Source organism: Varanus komodoensis, unplaced genomic scaffold (assembly GCF_004798865.1).
Source record: "Varanus komodoensis strain SLA01 unplaced genomic scaffold, ASM479886v1 scaffold25, whole genome shotgun sequence".
Lineage (NCBI taxonomy): Eukaryota > Metazoa > Chordata > Lepidosauria > Squamata > Varanidae > Varanus > Varanus komodoensis.
In genome coordinates, this window is record NW_025335661.1 from 2368233 (window position 1) to 2390639 (window position 22407).

The following is a 22407-nucleotide window of genomic DNA, read 5'->3' on the forward strand; positions in this document are numbered from 1 at the left end:
ACAACCAACACACAGTCATAACAGCTCCCACAACAGGGTTCTGGACAAATGTACATGCATGTTCCTGCTAACAGTTAATGAAGACTGAACCCAACTGATGCACAAAGTATGGCAGACACTTTAAAGTATGGCAACCTTCCACATCTGCCCAGGTACAGCAGTTGTCTTCGACTGTGTTATTGCAAAAATAAGCACAGTTTCTAATTCACCACACAGGGGAGTAGTATAGTATACACAGTAACAGCCAAGGCAAGAGCAAGAATCTTCTTACGTCTCCTTGCAGTCCGACGCTTCAGCCTGTAGGTTTCTTTGCCATGGCACAGGCGATATATGAAAGAGCCGAGCTGGTCCATGTCAGTGACATATTCTGTCACTATCATCTCTTCTTGGATTATGTAGGTATGTGGCAGGTAAGCCTCTTTCTGAAATCACAGAATTCACAGTCCACTGAGATCACACAATGAGATTTCAACTACAAGGGGAAATAACCCCTTCATAGAGTCCAGTAGTCATTCCTGTCATTCATCAGAAATCATTCATCTGGATTTCAGAATTCTGACCCAAACAACACTCATTCACCCCCATCATCCAAGGACTTCATAAACATGAAACATACACACATGCACACATGGTTGAGATGGCAGGGCACTTGGGATTAGAGCTACAGAACAAGTTTGTTCTTGAAAGCTTGAAGGCAACACCTTCTCAGACAGCCGTAATAGGTCCCTGCAAATCAAAGAGCACAAGCAAATACCCAGATTCAGAGTGCTCCTTTCTTCCCTGTACCATTCTCCAACCTTGCCACACACGCTGGAAGTCAAGGGATTTGCAATCCAATACATCTGGAGGGTATCAGTTTGGAGATGGGACTGACCTATGTTGCTCCTTGCTCTCCCCCTGGTCTGCATTTAACCTGTAATGGCCTCTGAACATAAATGTTCTTATGTGATTCTGAAGGTGTGATGGTGCCACAACTCAAGTGAACAAGCAACTGCAACTCTGAGGGATAATAGCATTGAACTAGTCAGCTTCCTTGGATAAAGGTATCTTTGAAACTCGTCCTAGCTAGCATGATATATATATAATTATCCATTTTCCTAAGTCTTCAAATGGAAAATTGAGAAAATATAACCAAAACATATTCAGTTTTGGTTTATTCTTTTATGGAAAGCTTTATGTCCCTCTCCCCACCCGCATTGTCTCTAAGGCTGCAATCTTAGCAGTTATTGTGTGGGTGAGGAAGAGCCATACACTCACAGCTGGAGAGCCTTTGAGAGCTTTTGCTAAATCAGATCACCCTGCAGGATGGGGAAGCTTGATAGTATAAGCAAAGCATGTCCGTGCTTTAACGTCTTCACTGACTCCCAAATCCATTTCCAGCTCCAATTGGAAGTGCTGGACTTAATCTTTAAAGCCTGGAGTGCTGCACTTTATGCCGGTTTCCAGATGCGCTCATCCAGATCTTCAGTTCTTCTTCTGAGGCACTTTTCCAAGTACCCCTGTCAAGTGAGACGCTGCTACCAGGGAAAGGGCCTTTTCAGCAGTGGCACCCTGGCTTCAGAGCACTCTTCTGGAGAAGCTCTCTGGCACTTAGTTTGGTGTTCTTCTGGTACCAGCTGAAGACTGCTTCATTTTCTCACACCCTTTTATCTGCTCCTATTTTAGATTCCTAATACCTGGGCTTTGTTTCCAACATTATATTCATATTTTGAGAGGTGACTTTATTCTTTAAGCCCTCCAGAAAGCACAGCTATGTAAGTGCTTTAAATAAATGAAGGAAGGAAGGCAGATCTCATAACAGAAGACAACAGACACCATCCCAGCAGCCAATTAACCTAGGAGATCCTGTCCTCATAAGCAACAATCAGAGAAATCTATCTATTATGGCAGCAGAATTGGTACCAGCTGAATGGATGCTTCTGTATGACAAAATAAGCAAGCCTTGGACACCTTCCAACCCCACTACCCCTGACCAGTCATTTAGCATTCCCTAAAAGATTAGAAAACTCAATAGGAAGAGGTCATTTTAACAGAGAGCATGTGTTATGCCGGCATGGCAGGCTAACTAGATAGTCTGTCAAAGAATATTGCAGTCATAGTCTATTAGTGGGATTGTTAATGAAAACATATAAAGATGTGTTAAGCTGTTTGCCTTGAAGGAGGAGAAAAAAACATGATCCTGAGTGCCCAGTTGCAGGGCCAAATATGTCTTGACTTCAGTGAAGAGGGGTTCAGAAGGGGAAGACATTAACTTTTATTTATTAACCATTAGATACAAGCATCCATGGAAACGGTATAGCAGCAGCTGGTGGCACACGATCCAAGGCCAAAATCTGCAGCAGCAGCGCCTGGAAGCAAATGCACTGTCGCTTGATGAGGAATCCTTGGCTTGCCATATTGCTAGTGAGAATGATCTTGGAGTTGATGGAAGTGCAGCCCATGGGCAGGATGTGGCAAGGCAAAAATGGCCCTGGACCCACTGAAGTCATTTGCCACTGGAGATGCTTTCATTATCTGTCACTTCTTACCTTGGGAAAGGGCAGGAGAAGCTTTTGATGAGGGTGGCCAGAGTCATTTCCCCCAGTGTGTCTCAAAAGCTGCCCAACTATTTCATTCCACTTGTTACATTTCTATCCCATCTTTCATGCAAGAAGCTCTGGACTGTGCACGTAGCTGCTTGACCCTTACTATATCCCAGAATAATCCTGTGATGTAAATTAGTCTGTAAAACAGTAGCTGCTCCAAGGTCACCAGGTGAGTATTGTGGCTGAGAGGGGATCTGAAGCCCTACAGCACACTGGCATGATTCATCTTCAAGAACATCAATATTACCAGGTGTGAAAAGGACCCACAGAACTTGCTGTTTGATCTTGAATTCAACCAACAGATCTAGAATCCTTTGAGCCTTGAGGAAAGCTGTGTTCTCCTACTAATATTCTAATATCTTTCCAACCTCACTCTCACTCAGAGGCAATCACTACCATCCAATCTGTCTTAATGAGCTATCTGAAAAAAACAGAAAAATGCCAAAGATAGGCTCAAGAAAGGCCAGAGATGTCAGACATCTAAAGATCATTATAAGCATGGACTCATTGTCACTGGAAAACCCAAAACCTGAGCTATTAGGGTTCTGTCAATTAGCACAATGAACTCAAAGCTCCATTCTGATTTCACAGACGCACAAGATTTCCCTGCCACATGCACAGGGTTATGCATGCACAACATGTGTATGAGAGGAGGGGATCGGGATCTGTTGATACCCTGCAAAGTCAATTTTGGGGGGAGCAGAATCCACCATGGAAGTTAGAGAGACCCAGTACAGTATGGCAGGATGGCTTGGTGTGAGCTGCGAGAGGGGAAATCTCCATTTCATCTCACCTGAGCCATGAATTCACTAGCTCGCTGGCCCTAAGGCAAATTGCTCTTTGTTATTCTACATCCCCTATAAGCAACATCAGAACACTGCCTTATTTATTTATTCAAAACATGTTACGGTGTCTAATGTCCAAGATTCCTCTCTAGACAGCTTACAGTGACAAAAACCAAAACAGCATAGTAAATAAACATGATCTTCAATATATATAAACATATTCAGTAAAATCAAATAAAGCATTAACCATTAAGATACTGGGTGAATAAAGTTTTATTTGGCCTGGCACCAAAATAAATAAAATGTCGGTGCCCATTGCACTGCTCTGAAGAGCAGGTTCCACATCCGGGGCACCACCACTGAAAAGGCCCTTCCCCAGGTAGCCGTTCTTCTATCCTCTTTCAAAGAGGGCTCACAGGGAAGGACCTCAGCGGAAGGTCAATAGGTTTGTGCAGGTGTTTATGGAAGGAGACTATCCTTCAGTTATCCAAGCCTTAGGGCTTTATAGGTCAATATTAACACCTCAAATTGGGCCCGGACGTCAATCAGTAAAAAGCAAAGTTAATATAGGACTGGCATTATGTGGCCAGTCCTGCCAGTCCTAGTAAGCAGCCTTGATCTATTTTGTACCAACTGAAGTATCCATTTTCAAGGGTAGACCCACATTGAGCGCAGTACAATAGTCCAATTGGGAGGTTACACGAGTATGGATTACCATTGCTAGGCTCTGCCTGTCCAGGTAAGGACTGTACGCCACTGTACATTATAATTCTAAGGATTAAAGAATGGTATAACTTCCTCTAGCACCAGATTTAGGTTGTGAGTATCAATTGAATTGGGGTACTGAGAAACAAGAGAGAGATTCCGCATGCTCTGGGAAACCCCAAATTTGCAGAAGTTATAAAGTTTGCAGAAGTTATAATAAAAGGTATTTTTAAAATGGTAACTCCCTGTCCCCAAAACAGCCCAGTAAGCACTGACTGTTCATAGCCACCATGGAATATTGAGAGCCAGGGAGGAAAATAAAAACTTAAACAAGAGAGGAGTGGAGTGGAGTGGAATACCATGAAGGAAATTCTGGTTGGATGAAACTCTAAATGAGAAGACCGCTATTACAAGCTAAGAAATACAATGCAACATTTTATTGCAGGTCCCAACTTTTAAATACCGATACCATTAGAAAGCAGGGAAATCCAAGTTTCAACTACCTTTACTAGGTCCATACCATCAAACTGCTACTGTGCAGTTTGTAAGCATTCAAGTATAGTAATTCTCCTTGAATAGATTTATGTATGCTATCTGAAAAATGCCATAAAAACACAGTGTAAATAGATTGCAAAATTATTCTTCATGCCAAGGGAAGCACTTGTGAGTTCTTCTCCAGGAACAGGGTATACCTGGCATCAGGAGCAAGGTTTGCAGAATTTATTTAACTAAAGAAAATACTCACTTACCTTTAAATTAGCCAGCAGCTCTGAAAAATTTTGAGGTGGCAAGACAATGGTGGTGTTCAGTTCAATGACGTAACATTTATCCAGGGCTAAATCATGATAAGCTGTCAGCCCCTAAAATCCAAACCAGACAGGATAGGCTTAAAACAGACCCATGAGCTCCAACAGAAAGCTCTGGGGACAGGTATGTTCGTTTTGATGAGAAAGCATTAGAGGTGTATTCCATTAACCTAGGATTCTTAGTTAGCATCTCTCAGTGCTACATCATACACACAATTATTAATATTAATAATTTAAAATATTAATGTTTGATGTACCTTCCTTTCAGAAAGCTCTCTTTAAGAAGGGGGTGATGCACATGTTGATAGTGGGGCCTGTACTCTACTGCGGTAACCATCTGGGGCCCACATACCAGCAGTAGAGAGAACAAAATGAGACAAAATGTCCTGTTCTCCTGCCTTCTCTTTTCCCCGCTCCCTCCCTCTCCCCCCCCCCCCCCCGCTCTGTCTGTACCTTTCTTGCACAGGAGTACCATTGCAGAGGACAAGAGTCACAAGGTTAATAAGAACTGGCATCACAACACAGATGCCCCCATCTCAATTTTTGTGCTTGGAAGTCCATGGCCTGGCATGAGGAAGGAATCTGCAGGTTCTACAGACTGTTGTGACTTCAGCACTTCCTGTCTCTAACCCTGAAGCCTCTTGGGACTGTTCTCTGTAGTCATCACAATACCTGTTGCATTTTCCTAATTCCTTACCCTCTGAAAATCATGAATAATATCTGCAGGATCACTTTCACCAAACTGGGGTGCTGAGACGTTGATCCGCTCATAATCCTCCTCCAAATTAATCCTCACATCTTCGTGCAGTTTCAGCTCTTCTTTCAATTGCAAGTCAAAGTCATCTTCAAAGATAATTTCACACTCCCACTCTATATAATCTAAGTCAAGCTGTGAAAACATTTAAATAAAAGGGTAGTGGTAAACACATCACACTATCACAGTACTGTGGCCTTAACTGCAAGACTTAAGAGAAAAAAACTACTGAGCGGGATTAGGAACATGGAAAACTGCCTTATGTTGTATGAAGCCACTGGTCTATCTAGCCCAGTATTGCTTTAGCACAAACAGAGGCAAAAGAAAGGCTTGGAAACAGGCAGGCAAACTAAGTGATACCTCATTGGAGGAATAAAGGAAGCCTGTGGTGAGTGCTCCGTATACTTCTTCAGCACTCCAGAAAACTAGCAGAGTGAATTACAACTGAACTCTGTGCTTTTTTGCTAGTTTAAAACAGAATTCAAGTTTACTTAGGGTAGTAGTCACTGGTCACTGTTGAGTCCTGGACCACAGTCAGTGGGTTGGATCATGATTAATTTAGTCACGCTTCATTCCCATGGGCATCCAAGTTAATCATGACTAACTTGGCTCATAGAATCATAGTTGGAAGAGCCAATAAAGATATTAGGTCCAACCCCAAGCTCAAGACAGGCCTTCAAAAGCAATGCTAACAGATGGCTCTTCAGCTGCATCCTGAACGCCTTCAGTGCGGGAGGGTCCACGAACTCCCTAGGTCATAGGTTGCAGTGTTGCATTGCTGTAACAGACAGAAAGTTTTTCCCAATATTCAGCCAGAATCTGGCTTCCTGTAATAAGCAGATTATTCCATGCGATGCATTCTGGGGTGGCAGAAAAAATATCCTGGTCCTCCTCTGGATGACAAGTTTTCAAGTACTTGAAGAGTGCTACGATATCTCCCATCAGTCTTCTCATAGTTAAGCATCTCCAATTCTTTTAGTTTCTCATGGGCTGTTTCTAGTCCCCCTGAAATCGTTTTTGCCCTCCTCAGAACATTTCCCAGTTTGTCTGCATATTTCTTAAGTGGTGCTGCCCAGAATTGGATGCAGTTCTCAGAATGAGGTCTAAACAGTGCTGAATAAAAGAAACTAGTACTTCATGTGATTTGTAAGTAATACTTCTATTGATGCAGCTGAAATACCATTTGCTTTTTGTAGCCACATCACATTGTTGACCCACATTCAGCTTGTGATCTAAAAAATTTTTGAGTTCTTGCTTGCAGTATTCTTGAGCCAAGTATCTCCTAGCTCCTAACTATGCATTTGCTTTCTTTTTCCCTAGATCCAGAACTTGGCAGGGCTCTGAATTTCTTTCTGCTGTTTTAGCCCAGCACTGTCCAGATCACATTGATTTTTGTTTCTGTTTTCCAGGGTATTAGCTGTATTTCCAGGGTATTCCAGGGTATTTTCCAGAAAATTAGCTAGTTTTGTGTTATCTGCAAATCGGATAAGTATTCCCCACACCTCCTCATCCAAATAATTAATAAAAATGTTGAAGGACTGAACCCTGCAGTACCCTACTTGCTACTTCTCCCAAATTTGAGAAGGAGTCATTGAGAAGCATTGATTTCAGTGGGAATAAAGCATGATTAAATTAAATTTGAGGATCCCAGCCCTATCTCAAAGTCTTTTAATTGGATCACCATCTATTGACACAGGCCCACCAAACCCTCAAGCTGGCCATCATTTCCTGGGTTGCCACAAATAGCCTCCAAGCTTTTGCAGTCACCATGTTTGAGGTCCCAGTAGTTTTCCATCTAGAGCACCTGAAAATATTTGCCTCTGTAACAAAGTGTGTTCTGCCAGGACAAAGCCTTTCTTGTGAAACAAATCTAAAACAGACTGTGTATCATGCACAGATGGCCCTTGAGTGAGGCTAAGGAAATGCTGTCTTTCTGTTCATCTGAGAAGAATTCCATGTAATTTTCAAGCAAGCTTGTTTTTCTCCAAAGAGAGTAGCTTAGTAAAAAGTACCATCTTACCTTTTTTTCTTATTCCCTGTTCTCTGGAACCAAGTGTCTCAAATCACAGCCTCTCAACTGTTTAGTAAAGACTTTTTACACAGCCCTCTTCACGGTAAAAATACAGAGCAAACCTGTCTCTGGCAAGCAAAATAAAAGCCATTGCACAAGATAGCAATGAACAAGTACTTGAAAATTATGCTGTAGCTGAGAATGCAACATGCAAAGAAACAGATACGAGAAGAGAACACTGAATAAGTGCTGTTACTCAAATATACCGTGGACTTCACTTTGCAGTTCTCAGAATATTATTTGTTAGAAGCAATTTAAGAGGAAATTTACTGTCTGGCCCATATGGCCCATTTCAAGCTTCCCAGCGTGCCACCCCCTTTCCCCTGCCCCATCTCCTTTCCCCGTTTGGTAGTTTCCCAGCTTTTGTGTAGTTCCCCCCTCATTCCAAAAGGCTTGAAATGCCTCCCAAAGCTTAGCACACTGGCTGTTCAGAAAAGTGCAAGCCAATCCCTTTCCATGGGAAAGGAAAGTCTGATGTCTCTGGCAAGGAAGACCCACTGCCCTGTCAAAACAGCCTTTTAAAGGGAATCCAGAGTTTAGGTTCTGAAACTCCTTTTTGCCTGAAAATGGGGTGGGGAGTGCAATTTTGTGCTTTTCCAGAAAGGCAGAGTCTCAGAGGGAAGACTGTAAAATGGACAGCATCCTGAGCACAGTGAGTGAGTCTTTGCACCACAAAGGGGGTGCATATCTCATCACTGCTTTTTCATGAGCTAAGATTCTGCACACATTTGCTTTCCATGGACAGCTCACCTTTTGACAATTGTCAAGAGAAAGTAAAGGAAAACCCTTTCCAAAGTTTTTTGGGATCAATCTCCAGGGTTGGTACAGGATACATTTTGACAGCAGGCAACCCCTAGGGCAGGGGTGGCAAACCTATGGCACGTGTGCTACAGCGGGCACGCAGAGCCCTCTCTGTTGGCACGTGAGCCAAGTCGCCCCACCATCGCCCCAGCAGCTGAGCATCGGATAATAGCATACACAGAGGCCATGCGCACGCCCAGAAGGGAGTAGTGGTGCCAGGCAATGACGTCACAAGCCACAACTCATTAGCCACGACTCGTCCAAGCTTCTGCATGGCCAGTCAGTGCGCTGCCAAGGATGGATGGATGGATAGATATATTTGCTTGGAATGCCTGTTTTCAGGTTTTATTGCAGTGTTGGCACTTTGTGATAAATTAGTGGGTTTTGGGTTGCAGTTTGGGCACTCGGTCCTTAAAAGGTTCACCATCACTGGGTTAGGGCTAGAAAAACAAGGTGTCCTGGTATGATTTTGATGGTTGGAATGTGTTTAGAAAGGGCAGAAATGTTGAGATGTGCAGAAAAAGCTACTCAAGGAAGGCTTTTTCAAAATCGTCCTATTTTCAATTGAACTTTAGCCCTATATTAGGGTTGGGGTGTGCACCAGGGTAGGGTTAGGCTTAGAAAAATGAGGCGAATGGGGCAGCATAGAAGTTTGCTAAATAAATAAACAAACAAACTGCTGCTTGGACTCCTGTGCAGCATCTGGCAGTGGCAGTGGCCCAGGCAAGCCGGGCGAGTGCAAGAAGGTATTTTGGCCAATCTTGCCAAGTAGCTTGCTAGCTGCTTCCTGGTACCAAAAATGGGGTCCGTTGCCTGGATTTGGGAGGCATACAAATCCATGGTGGATACAACAACCCCGGGAAGCGAGGCGTTCTTCCAAGGAGGACCAGAGGGGATGGAGGAGAACAGCCACAGTGAGCACCATCACCTGCCTGGTGCATCATGGTCATTTTGCAAACAACTCAACACTGCATAGCCTATTTGCAGTGCGAATTGCTATGGTGCGCAAACTCAACTTTTATCTGATCCAGCAGAGTGATTCTTATATTCCCATGACTCAGAAAAAGGGAAGGAAATTGGTGCCATGTGGGAGGGAGTGGGCAGTGAATTGTTTTAAGCAGAGCAAGTATTGCAATAGAAGGCAGAGAAAATACATTGGAGAAGGAGGCAAAGGGAGCTAATTGAGGGTTAGCCTCTGAAGAGCAGACAGAGAAAGGGAGGTAGTAAGATGAGACACACAAGGAGAGAGAGACGGAGACAACATTAAAGGTGATTTACATTGGTGATTAGTCTGATTGACTTGCTGCATTTTATCATGCTTTTCAGACAATTATTGTCTCCCAGAGATGTTCACATCAGTGAGAAAGAGGCAGGCGCTGCTGTCCTGCTTATATACCCAAATGAAAAGACAGACAAGCAAATAGGGAGAGAGGGAAGGAAGAAGAGGGAGAACAGTTTTTCAACACCAGAACCATATGGTGAGGTATAAGCAACCATCTGGGCCAGGCTGTTCTTCTCTTCCTGTTGTTTCCACTTGAAAAAGTGTTTTTTGTTCCTTTGGCCAATGCATCAGCCCACAGTGTCCCTGCCACCTTACCCCTGCGGTCCCAGAGTTCCGGACAGCTGAAGCAACGCAGGAGGGAGAGGAATGCAAGCTTCCTGTGACTGCCCTGCCTCTGAGCAATGGACTGTCCAGGTCAGCCTTCCCTCTGGCTTGATGTTGCCCTTAGGAAACAGAGGTAGAAATGCGGTCCAATGTCCCATGGTTACTGGTAGAAGACGCTCTGCCCTCCAGTCCCAGAAGACAACTCAGAAAAAAACTGAATCAGATATAGGGAGGGACAAAAAGCCATCTTCCAATTTTATATGGACAAATAAGACAGGGGTGGAAAATGAAGTCAAACAGCTAATGGGGGCACAATCTGGTGAACCAGTGGGAACCTTGAGCAACTTAGAAAATCTTTCACAGTGCATCGTACATACCATGTCTAAGGCAGTTACAGAGTCAGTAACTGAGTCAGCAAAGGAGAAATATCTGTAGATATACATTGAAGTTAAAATCAAGCCAAGGAACAACAGCATCAGGATCATGGCCAAGTAGAAGATGTGGCTAAGAGATCTCCTGCTCCGCACAGGTGAAGGAAAGCACTGCTCCTCCTGTATAAAGCAAAGAGACAAACCCATTTTATGAACAATGCAATGCATGTTGAAATGGCCGTGGGGATTCTCCACATTAGAGGGAATACAGGCATTCCAGAAGGTCATCCTGGCTAGGCATGGACATTCAGATAGTTTGCTTCCACAATGAAGATCCGATCCCTGCAACTTTGTCTTCTCTTTGTATGTATATATGTGTGTTACATATTGTGTGAGATGAGATCACTATCTTTACATCTTTACATATAATACTACATTAAATGTTAATAAATATATGTAAAGGTTATTATTATATTAATATCCTGCTTGCTTTCCTGTTGGCAGGAGCCGCTATGACTCATGATGGTCCTTTCCATGTTATCCTCATAACAACCCTGTGAGGCAGCTTAGGCAGAGAGTCAGTGACTGGCCCAAAGACGCCCATTGAGCCGCATGACTGAATGGGGACAAAAAGCCAGGTCTCCTGACTCTCCAGCACTCTAACTACTAAGCCATACTGGCTCTACACTGCACTGACATGTGTGCATGTGTACACATACGCACATACACACACATGTACACACACTCGCAACATTATACTGCTCCACAGTGAACAATAAACAGATAAAAAAGGATAAAACACTGTAGGAAAAGAACATCAATGAAAAGACAGTGGCTGATCAAACATAAAAGATGTTTTCAGGATTTGCTGGAAATACCACAGTGTTGGTGCCTGTCTGACCTGCAGCGTCAGGGAGTTCCAAGGAAATGGAGCTGCCAGAATGAAGGTATTTCTCCAGCTGAAACCAACCATGCCAAAGGTCCATATGGAACCAGTAAGGACATCCCATCTTATATCCTCAGCAACCAGGCAGGTGGAAAAGGGAGTAAAAACTCACTCTAGTTGAGCTTCAGACTGATTCAATTTGTATGCTGCCATGTTGACAGTCTGTGTTGATTATACTAAACATCTCATGAACCTTTCAATATATTGTTTATTGTAAGGCATCCATTCAATTTTCCCTTATAACCATGTTCATGTGCTGTCCAGTTTCAAAAATGAGTGAAATGCTTACAACATTTGATGAAACATATCCAGGATATGTCTAAATAATATGTACAAACAAATTTTGGGTTTGTTCTTTTTATACTACTGCATAACTTTTCAGTTTGCTGATTGTAGGCATTCATAACATGTTTTGTTGACTAAATTCTTCAAATGTATCTTTGTACACTGCCCCAGACACATTTGTAAAATACCAGAGAAACACATTTTGACAAACAACTACTATCTGCTGTCTGGCATGACATCACTTTCCCGGTGGGAGTGAGATCAGCCTACAGATGATAATGCTAATTCACCATTGTAACATCAGGCACACCACCTAACAATACAGCAAAGGGACACTGCAAATAGCAGTCTCTGAATGGGAGCTCCTAAGCCAGGGATAAGCGACATGGCCCTGTGAGACCCAGGATACCTTTCTTGGCCCTTGCCATGGTGCTCAAGCCCTCCTACATGAAAAATCAGAGCAGCACACTGCATCTTTCCAGTAAGTGGGGATACTGTGCAATATGTTTCTGCTGATGATGGAGAAGATAGGTAAAAGGAACTGGTTTTGTGTTGGGGCTCCCCTCTGCCTTGGCCTCAGTCTTTTGGACAAACCATCTGTCTTTTGCCAAGCTAACTATAACAACCATTTTGTGCTGGCACCCAGGATGCTTTCTCAAACTGCCAAATTTGCCGACGACCCAAGAAGGACTGCCTATCCCTGACTTCACCAACCCAGCGTGTGGCTTTGGTGCATGGGGCTTTTGTTATAAAAGAAAGAATCCAGAGGAAGCAAAACAAAGCACGTGACCCCGAAGCACGGAAGAAAAACAGCACTGTGGCAAACAAGGCAAGCTGTGTGGTTTGGCTTGTGGCCAGGCACACTGCCATTAACGCTCCATAGTTCAGTGGGGTGGGGAGCAGATCGAGCTGGTGGCCTTGGTAAGAGAAAGACAACAGGCTGCCTGGCCAGGCCGAAGGAATCAAACACTGAGAGCATGTCAGTGCTCTCCAAGTCGGCAGAAAGGATACCGGGGTCCACAGTCTGGTAACATGAGGGTCAGCTCAGGTGCCCAGTCTGCTCCAAAGTCTTTGAAAGACATTCATGGGATGATAATAGCAAGATCAAAGTCAGACAGTCAACAAACTGGGACTTCCCAAGTTCAGCATAAAGCAGAAGAATCATGGCAGAATCATGCCTTTTTTTTTTTTTTTTTTTTTGAGGGGGCGGGGAGCAGGTTAACAAATGTTGTGGATATGCAAAATTACACATGGGGTGGAGAAAGGAGAGAAAGGGACAAACTACCAGCACCTGGAGTCATCCCAGGAAATTGACTGCCGGGAGGTTCAGGACTGGTAAAAGAGAGCCCTTCTGGAACTCACTCCTTTAATGTGTGGTGATGATGACAAGACTAGCAAGGATGACTTGTCATGATGACTATGTGTGGTGCTTCCAGTATCAGAGGCATTTTGCCTCTGTACATCAGTTGCTGGGGAACATGAGCAGGACGCCGGTATGGCATTCATGTCTTGCTTGCGAGTTTCTCACAGGCGGCTCGTTGGTGAACAGAATGCGGGGCTAGACGAACTCCTGGTCGGATCTAGCATGGCTCTTCTTATCTTCTTATTGCAGATGCACATGTACATACCAGACATTGGGTAGAACAGGAGTGCCTGCAGGCGAGGCTTTTATCCCGCCATCACCCTGCTTCATTAATAAAATGCTGCTGGGAATCCAGATGTTGTCGTTGTCCATTTGTAGCCTGCTCCTGCTTTCTTACCTCTTCTTCTTCCATCTCGTCTCTCTCTCTCAAGAAATAAATTAAAAAAGATGGAATAGATGTACAAAGACCTTTGACTGCTTGCATTAAAAGCATGCCGTACAGAAGCATCCCAGATCATTCTTTCCCAACCACCTCACCGCTTTAAAAAGATGACAGATTTTAAAGTTCCAAGAGACAATGTTGCTAGAATTATCTTCATTATTCACATGTGTGTCCCTTCCAAAGTGTTTTGCTGCCTAAAATGCAAAACCAGATCCTGCTGCCCCAATGGTCAAGGTGCATACTACTTAAAGCCCATCAGATTATTTTGGCACCTAGGTCACCTAGCTTACAAGCCTCGATTTGCCCCTCCCTGCCCCAGCACTAAAAGTATAATAATAAAAACAAACCAAGAGTTTTCTGTCTTGCATGACACTAAATCAGCTACCTTAAGCAGTCACTTCACTCTGCCTAACGGTAGTGCCCACCTACAGTTCTGACCATAATTCTAGGAGGAGGGACAGAGCTCAGTGCTGTTCTCTGGCCAGTTAAGGGGAACATACTGCTTTTTTAAAAGTGAAGAAGACCTAGACCTCCTAAGTATGCAGTGTCCACTCATCAGTGGGTGGGTGAAAAAGTGTGTTATGTGTCTCTGCGTGAGAAAATAGGCTAGAGCAATTTGCTTGCAAAATCTGAATCAGGACAAGCTTGAACAGTTTTCTCCTGATGTAGAAGAGAGGAAGAAAATAAGTACGGGATCCATGGCAGCACACCCAGGTTCAGGGAAACAGGTTCCTTGGCTTCATCCCACCCATTCACCCAAAGCTTTGCCACTGCCTCTTTAGCTTTTAAGGAACTCTCCATGTGTTCCAATTTCAGCTGCTGCCACATCAGATCAAATATCACAACTTCCCCCAAATAAAGAGAAAAGGATATCCAGACCTTCAAATCTTATCACATTTTAGTCCTCTGTACAATGACATTCAATTACGCAGAGAAGTGCATCATTATTTATGACTTTCTGCTGAAGTCTTCCCATTTCTATTCCACTGAGATGTCAAGGCTCTTTCCCAGTGTCTTTCTTCTACTAACTGGCAGTTCCCAAAGGACACATCTATTGTACAAGAGTGCAATATGAAAATTACCTGAACAAAAATATGCTTACGTGTGGGCATTTGAAGTAGCTAGCTGGTTCTTTCTCTTTCTACTCTGGATTGAGAGTTTTGCCTGGTTAAGAAAGTCTCCTGCCTGGAAAAGCCTAAAGGTTTAGGGAATGGGCACAGAGCTCATTGAGCAATCTCAAGATGACAGCAAAATGTGGCTGGGGTTCTTTTCTCCAACTCAGTTTTCCTTTGCCCACATGAGGATTTTGCAGTGCAAGGGGAGCAGCTTCTGCAAGAGATGGCCACTTATTTTATTCTGCAAGTGACAGGTGTCATGTAGATTGTTGAGCCCATGTTAACAAAGGAGGAAGAGGTGCATGCCAACAGCCTTCATTCCTCCCATCCTATGAGGTACTTGTTTTGCAATTCTCAGGAAGGGAGAGTGTGTAAAGCTGTTTACACAGTTCTTTCCCCCCTGCTAACACAAAAGGTAATTTACGGAAACAGCCTTCTCCTTGGTCACATGCAGCAGAAGGATTAAGTTGAGTCTTGAGGTGATAGAACAAACTAAACTGCTTCAGAGCACAAGTCAGGGGGAAGAGGAGAGTCTTATTCTTGAATGGTCCCTGTGCAAAAGGTGCCCCTGTAAGTAGCAAACTGGCATACCAGGATGTAGCCCAGCTGTCCTCTTGACCCTTCTACGTTCAGGAAAGAATGTATGCAAAGGGAGCGCTCAAAGATGCAGTCTGTCGCTGAATTCTGAAGTAGTACTTTCCACTCCCACAGGAACTCTACCCGCTCGTTCTGCTGCGTGTGTGAATTGCCTCTTCTATCTCACCTGGTTTCCTCTATCACCAAGAGTTCTTGTGGCTCTAGCTCTTTCAGCTGGACCCCTTGTCTCTGTGCCTGCCGCTACAGAGCACTGCAGGACCAGGGGGAGGTCTCTGTGAATATCATCTCCAAGCATCGGCAGAAAATAGGACAAGGTTACACTGATGATACAGGCTGCTTTGAAAGCTTCAACTGAGGATGGAATATACACCACATTCAGTCTTCAAAGAGACCAATTTTTCAGCAAAAAACTTAGGAGAGAGGGTGCTTGTGCAAAGTGATAATAGCTGGTACTCTGGGCTGTAACAGCCATATGGCCTTGCTGGGAATTATGGGAGTTGTAGTCTTACAAGTTTGGAGGGTGCCAAGTTGAGGAAGACAGTCTTAGGGCATGCTGAGTGGGCCTGATGGGAGCTGTAGTCCCCACAGCCTGAGGGCCCTAGAAAGGGGGATAGTGGATATATACATTAAGAATCAACAGCAAGTTGGACAACGGAAAGACAGAAAAACAGCTGGGAGCAGCCATGCAGATCAAATTAAGCCACTTAAAGAGAACAATCACAATGACACATCTAACTGCATCTCAAAATAAGACCAGCCACATGCTTTACAAACAAAACTCAACCACTGTTCCTAAGCAGAGATGGCAGGCAGCAGGAGAAGCTAAATACGTCGTATCTAAAATAGCTCCTTTTCTAATTAACACGCAGCACTGTTGCCATAGACAGAGGTGCCAAGACACTCTGTGCTGATTAGTGTGGGTGCGTGATCAGAACGAGGGAACCTGATGAAAACAGGACATGTAATTCTTCCTTCAGATACTGTATTTTTCTCATTAGGTCAAGGTGGAAATTGAATGTCAACATTGTGGGAAGGGGATGAGAGATAAGACAGTATATCCAAATTCCCAGTAATCCAATTTTGCCCAATGCCATGGTGATTCTGGAACCATCTTCAGCTGTGGGCCGGAAGGGAAAGAAATAGCATGGAAACCAATACAAGACAGATGAAGCTATAACTAGCTTCACCCCAGAAGCAACTTTAAAAGGCTCAAGAAACACAGGGACCTTGCTAGAAACCCCTGGTAATCTGATACCTGACTGGCTCATGCATTGGAGAAATGGGTTCTTTCTTTTTTTAAAATGTGGATGCCACATTGGAGTTGCAGACCCTCTGTCTGTTCCAAATTAAAATGGCTACCTAACTGGGATGATGTAGCTCTAGATTTCCTGCATCATTGAGGGTTTGGACTAGATGACTGTTGAGCCACCTTCAAACTTTGGGGGTCCTGCTCTACCAGAATGAAACCCCGTTACAGGCAGCTGAGGAGTGGAGCAGCAGAATGGGGAGGCAACGGGAATGCTGAGGCTTCAAGGAGGGTTTTGGGATGGTAAACTCCCCCACACTTCATAGGTTTCATATTTTAATGTGATTGTTAATTGAATCATCCCTCCACTTACTAGTGCTCAAGGTGAGTCATAATAAAACTACAAAGAGATAAAATGTAAAAATGCAGATAAAAGAGAGGCAATGCAATAAAATAGGAAACCCTCTAAAATGGAGGAGGGGCATTCATCGTTGAATTACAGAGGGCAGAACAATGACCCTTTTTATCAGTCATCCAAAGCACTACAGTGAGGGGGTCCACTTCACTTTCCTGGGGAGCACTTGGAACAACCCGATACACACCGCAGCTCTCCCCACCAACCTTCTTACATTGCTGAAGGTTCTACTCTACCTTCTGATTACTGTATTCAGTCTGTAACTGCCCACATTCCCACAATCTAAAATGTCACAGGAAAGCATGTATCCGAAAACTATAAATAACAGCACAAAAGACACAGCAGTGGGTGAAACAGCAGGCCATGCATTACATGGTACCTTAAAATGCATTCATATAAGCCCTTAGATATTGCCTGAAATAGGTCAGGGGGGAATCCATCATCCCCTGGCAAACTCAGAGACAGCGGTTTGACCTTGGCAGGGGGAGTCAGAAGCCCATTTAACATAATTCAGATGGTATAAAGGCATTTTATTGGAATACTTGTTGAAAAAAATTAAAGACAACAGCACACACTTGCCCTACAATGTCTAAATATAGAGGAAAACAACAAAGATACTGCAAAGTGTTGTACACTGATCCATTTAGGCAACTGAATGAGCTATGCATGACTTGCTGCAACTACTCATCTACAGCTTTGAAACTGCCAAGATTGCCTAATATTCTATCTGCAGTTTGGAGCCGTTCATGAGAGCCAGTGTGGTGTAGTGGTTAAGAGCCTGGGACTGGGACTCAGACGATCTGGGTTCTAGTCCCCGCTCGGCCATGGAACCAACTGGGTGACTCTGGGCCAGTCACAGACTCACAGCCCAACCTACCTCACAGGGTTGTTGTTGTGGGGATAAGATGGAGGAGGAGATGTAAGCTGCCTTGAGCCCTTTGTAGGAAAAAGGCAGAATATAAATCAATCAATCAATCAATCATCTTTCTTAACAAACTTACAAAATGGGAAAATAAAGCACTGAAAAAAAAATTCTTGAAATTTTCCTTTCCTTTATCACTGTCCGTGGCTTTAATACCTTGACCAAGGGAAGCTTCCACGAGTGCTAAATATAAAATTAAACCTTAAATAAATAAATAGCCCTGCCTCCAGTATTCTGCACAGCAATTTGCCCGAATCGGATGACCCTGCTCATGTGCTGATTCAATGCACAGGTGTTGCTTCCAAGTAGGGCTCAAGCTTTTCAAACATGTGCAAAATTTATTTTCAATTTATTTTCTGAAATCTGTAAATATCAGTAGTCCACATCAGTCATTTAGCTGGAAGCAGTAGATCCAGGTCATTTTGCAGATAAATATGGCATACTTCAGCAGCGATACTTCAAGGAAGGTTTAAAATATAAAAAATAAATAGTAATACAACAGAAAAGATAAAACAGCAGGTATGAATTAGCGGCATTAGGACAATGCTTCTCAGGCATTATGACTGAGAAAGCAGAAGCATCTGATTAATGCCAAAGAGACACCAACTGTGTTTCTGATACCAGCTGAATAGTGTTTATGCCAGTTGCTTTGTTATTTTGCTTCTGGTCAAAAGATGATGAAGTCATCAGATAAACAGACCTCAAATACTGGCCACATCCCATCTGCAGAGAGCCATAAGCTATTCATGCATAGGAGTGAGAGGGGTTTACAAGGCAGAGGAAGGAAAACAGCATCAGCCTAAATTAAGTTTACCAGCATTTTAGGTAATTAATGGCAGTCGTGTTATCTAGTCTTCTGCAATTAATAATAACATAGACTAGTTCCAGCAGAGTCTTGTAACTGTATATTGTATGTTAACTTCATTTCTTTATACACTCATGCCATTCTGCAAATGGCATGATGGATTCACAATCATTAAAGCAAGCAGATGGATTCACAAACAATAAAGCAAGAGGATACAAGGACAAGAAGTAGACTTAAATCAAAACTGAATTGAATCAGATGTTATCAAGTACCCCACCTCCACAGAAGCAGAGAAAGCAGACTTCTAAACTTATAAAGAAATTTGGGTCAACATCTTCATATCAAAGCTATGTAGCTATTCTGGGCCTGCCATATGGGGTGAGGGGGGGATAGGCTGTCTTTCAATTGATCTGTGCTCAGAAACTTCAGATCTGGAATCCAGCTTGCATTTAACCTTTTAGCAGGAGAAAATTAAGTTATAGCCTGATATGTAAAGTCTATTTTGCCAAATGGGTTGAAAAGAAAAGAAAGAAACTTAGCTCCATATCTGCAAACCCAAGCACAGCTAAAATCTTTCAGTTACATGGTGCTTAAGCACTCCTGGCACAATTTCTAGAGGGGTGGCCATAGGAGTTTTGTGTCAGTGTCTATGACCTCCGCATTATTTCATAAATGAAGAAGCGGGTCGCAAAAAGACTTGGGATTCTAGCAAGACACAAAAAGATAGCCGTCATACCGCAAAAAAAATAAAAAAATGGAAAACCCTCTCATCAGTGTTCTTCCTATTTAAATCTCATAGTGTCCATCAACTTGCTAGATCTTCCACAAGCTGTCAAAGATTTCCTCCCATATGTCCCACTTGATCTTAGATGACAGGACTTTCTGAAGAGCAAACAGGCATATGACAGAAGACTGAGCATTCTCAGTTGAGCAAGTATGCTTTTTGTCTCTAGCTGCTCAGGGGATTTTTACCTGTTTACAGTTTCTAGATAGCTATGTGTTCAGGAGAAAAAAAGTATTGGGGCACCTTAAAGCAGCCTTCCTGAATTAAGTGTCCTCTAGAGCAGCCTTCCCCAACCTTGTGCCTTCCAGAGACATTTGGACTGCAACATCCAGAATTCCCAGTCAATGGCCCTGCTAGATGGGAATACTGGGAGTTGTGGTCCTAATGCCTCTGAAGGTCACCCGGTTAGAAAATGCTGAAGTAGAGGTCTGAAGTACAACTCCAGTGTGGTGTAGTGTTGAAGAGAACAGGTCTGGAACTCAGGATCTGGGTTCTAGTCCCCACTCAGCCATGAAGCCACCTGGGTGACTCTGGACCAGTCTCAGACTCTCAGCTCAACCTACCTCACAGGGTTATTGTTGTGGAGATGAAATTGAGAGGTGGCAGCGAATGATATAAGCCACTTTGAGTTCTTTAAAAGAAGTGGGATATACATCAAATAAATAAATAAACAAACAAACTCCCAGCATTCCTAACTATTGGCTGGAGAGGTTTGAAGTCCAAATATCTGGAGGGGACCAGGTTGGAGAAAACTGCTGTAGGGATTTAGAAATGTATTTTGGCATAAGCTGTCAACAAACTATTGTCCACTTTGTCAGAGGCATGGAGGGTGTTTCTGAGACCAGTATATAGGAGGGAGGGAGGGATGGAGATTTTCTTCCCACAAATTATATTGCTGTTTTTGTAGCACTGTTTTAATTGTTTTTATAGTTTTACTTTGATAATGAGTTGCTGATGTTTTTCATGTGTAAGTTGTCTTGAAATTTAATTTAAAAAGGTAAGATCAAATTTATCCAACAAGTATATTTTTGGGGCATTCTTTAAATTCCCATGCCATCCCTGCAGTCTAGAATGGAGTGACAATCCCACTGATGTGCTGTGCAGATCATCAGGGCTTCTCTACGTCAGGTCCTCACCGAAGCCTGCGGGGGCTTTTCACAGCATCGTCACCCTCCGGAGCCTCTGCCATGTTTGCCAGCCTTCTTTGCAGGTTTTTAGAGCCAGAAAAGTCTGATATTGAACTTTGAGTTGCGACAAATGGGACCAAAAGGCTCCTGTATCTCTGCAAGTCTGCTGTAGTACAGCTATACCACCATACTGGCTTGTGGCTGCTTAACTGAATACATCAAAAAGCAGAAAAATGCAAATCCTATGAAAAAACCCCCTATAAAGGCCACACTTCTCTCCCTACAACTAAGCAGTGGGTTAAACTCCTCTTACAGAGAAGCTCTTAATCTCCACAACAATGCAATGGGTATGTCTACTTAGAAGTCCCACTTGGTTCAGTGGAGTGGATCTAGGATTGCAGCCTATGGTAATCTGATGCAGCTTGAACATGCTGAAGCGAAACAGTATTATTGACATCACTGTTCCTGAAACATACCGTGCACCCCAAGGAGATAAACAATGAATTCCATAAATGCACCATATTAAACAAGCCCAGGAATTCAAGGGTCCCACACCACACCCCACCCCATAAAGCAGTTATGCAAATCAATCAAATTACATGTGCATTTGCTTGTCATAATTTTGAATGTAACAACGTTTGGCTTTTCTTGAAGAAAGGGAGCCCAAATTCTGATCCTAGAAAATTTGAATTCCGCATGATGCCATGCAAATGAATACTATTTTCATAAGGTATTCAGCACTTCCAATTGCATGGTTTATTCTGCTTTTGCTGATCATGGAGATAGGCAGCATCTGTTGTTTGTTTGTTTCAAGCAGTCTGGAGTTTTGTGGAGGTGGAGCTCACCTTCGGACCCACAAACTCCCAGATTCAAATTCCCTTTCCCACTGTCAGGGAAAGTGGCAGAAAAGTCCTTCAAGACAGGAGTGTTGACCCTCTTTCAGTTCAAGAGTTGCTTTTCATTTCTTGGGCATTGCATTGCATTGCAACGGCAGGCAGGGTCAAAGGGAGCAAGGGCCAAAATGTCAGCAACAGGAGCCTTATTTTAACCTTTCATCTTCAGAAAAAATGCACAAAAGCTGGGAAACCACCATGGAAAGAAAGCATGGACCTACCTGATTTCTCACACATGTACCTACCCAATTGTTAAGATCTGTCTTGAAGAGCCATCCCTGAAGGAGGTGAAGGGGAGGGCAAATAGAAGCAGGGCCTTCTCGGTAGTTGCACCCTATCTATGGCATCATCTCCCCAGAACAGTTGGTCTGGCACTATCCTTGCAATTATTTCAGCACCAGGCAAAAGCAGTTTTATTTTCCAGGTATTTTAATAACTAATTAAATAGTACTGAAATGATTTTAAATTTTAATGATCATATAGTCACTATCTTGACTGAGGATAAATCTTGCTAAAATACTATGTGGCAATCTCATACTAATATTAGTATCACTGTATGCTTTTAATAGATTGTAAAATATTTTATTAATATTTATTGTATAATTTGATATGCTATCGTTGGATATACACCACCCAGAGAGTCCCATTTGGGACTACTGGGAGCAGTTTTATCAATCAGTCCATCAATCAAATAAGGAAGCACTGCCATCTGGAGGGCCAGCTGGAGCCCCAGGCCTGGAGCCCCAGGCACCTGTTCTGCACCTGTCAGGAAGGGATCACAGCTCAGCAGGAGAATGCATAGCTTGTGTGCAGAAGCTCTCAGGAGCCATCTCTGGCATCTCCAGTTCAAAAGAGTCAGGTAGCAGGTGATGAGAGAGGCAAGTCTCTGAGAAATAGCTGCTCCTCAGAGTAGCCAATGTAGGCCTAGACAGACCAGTGGCCTGCCTTATGTAAGGCAGTTTCCTATGCACTCTCTGGCGCAA

At 43.3% G+C, this 22407-nt stretch overlaps 1 protein-coding gene across 1 annotated transcript in view; it reads right to left on the minus strand.

Moving 5' to 3' along the window:
- Positions 1-22407, minus strand: part of ITM2C (integral membrane protein 2C) — a 29515-nt gene that overhangs the window by 5220 nt on the left and 1888 nt on the right. The window contains exons 2-5 of the mRNA XM_044432838.1: positions 10491-10664; positions 5579-5770; positions 4825-4935; positions 272-422 (exon numbers count right to left, since the gene is read on the minus strand). Of these exons, the coding sequence (XP_044288773.1) occupies positions 272-422; positions 4825-4935; positions 5579-5770; positions 10491-10664 (628 nt within the window). The remainder of the gene's footprint in view (positions 1-271; positions 423-4824; positions 4936-5578; positions 5771-10490; positions 10665-22407) is intronic.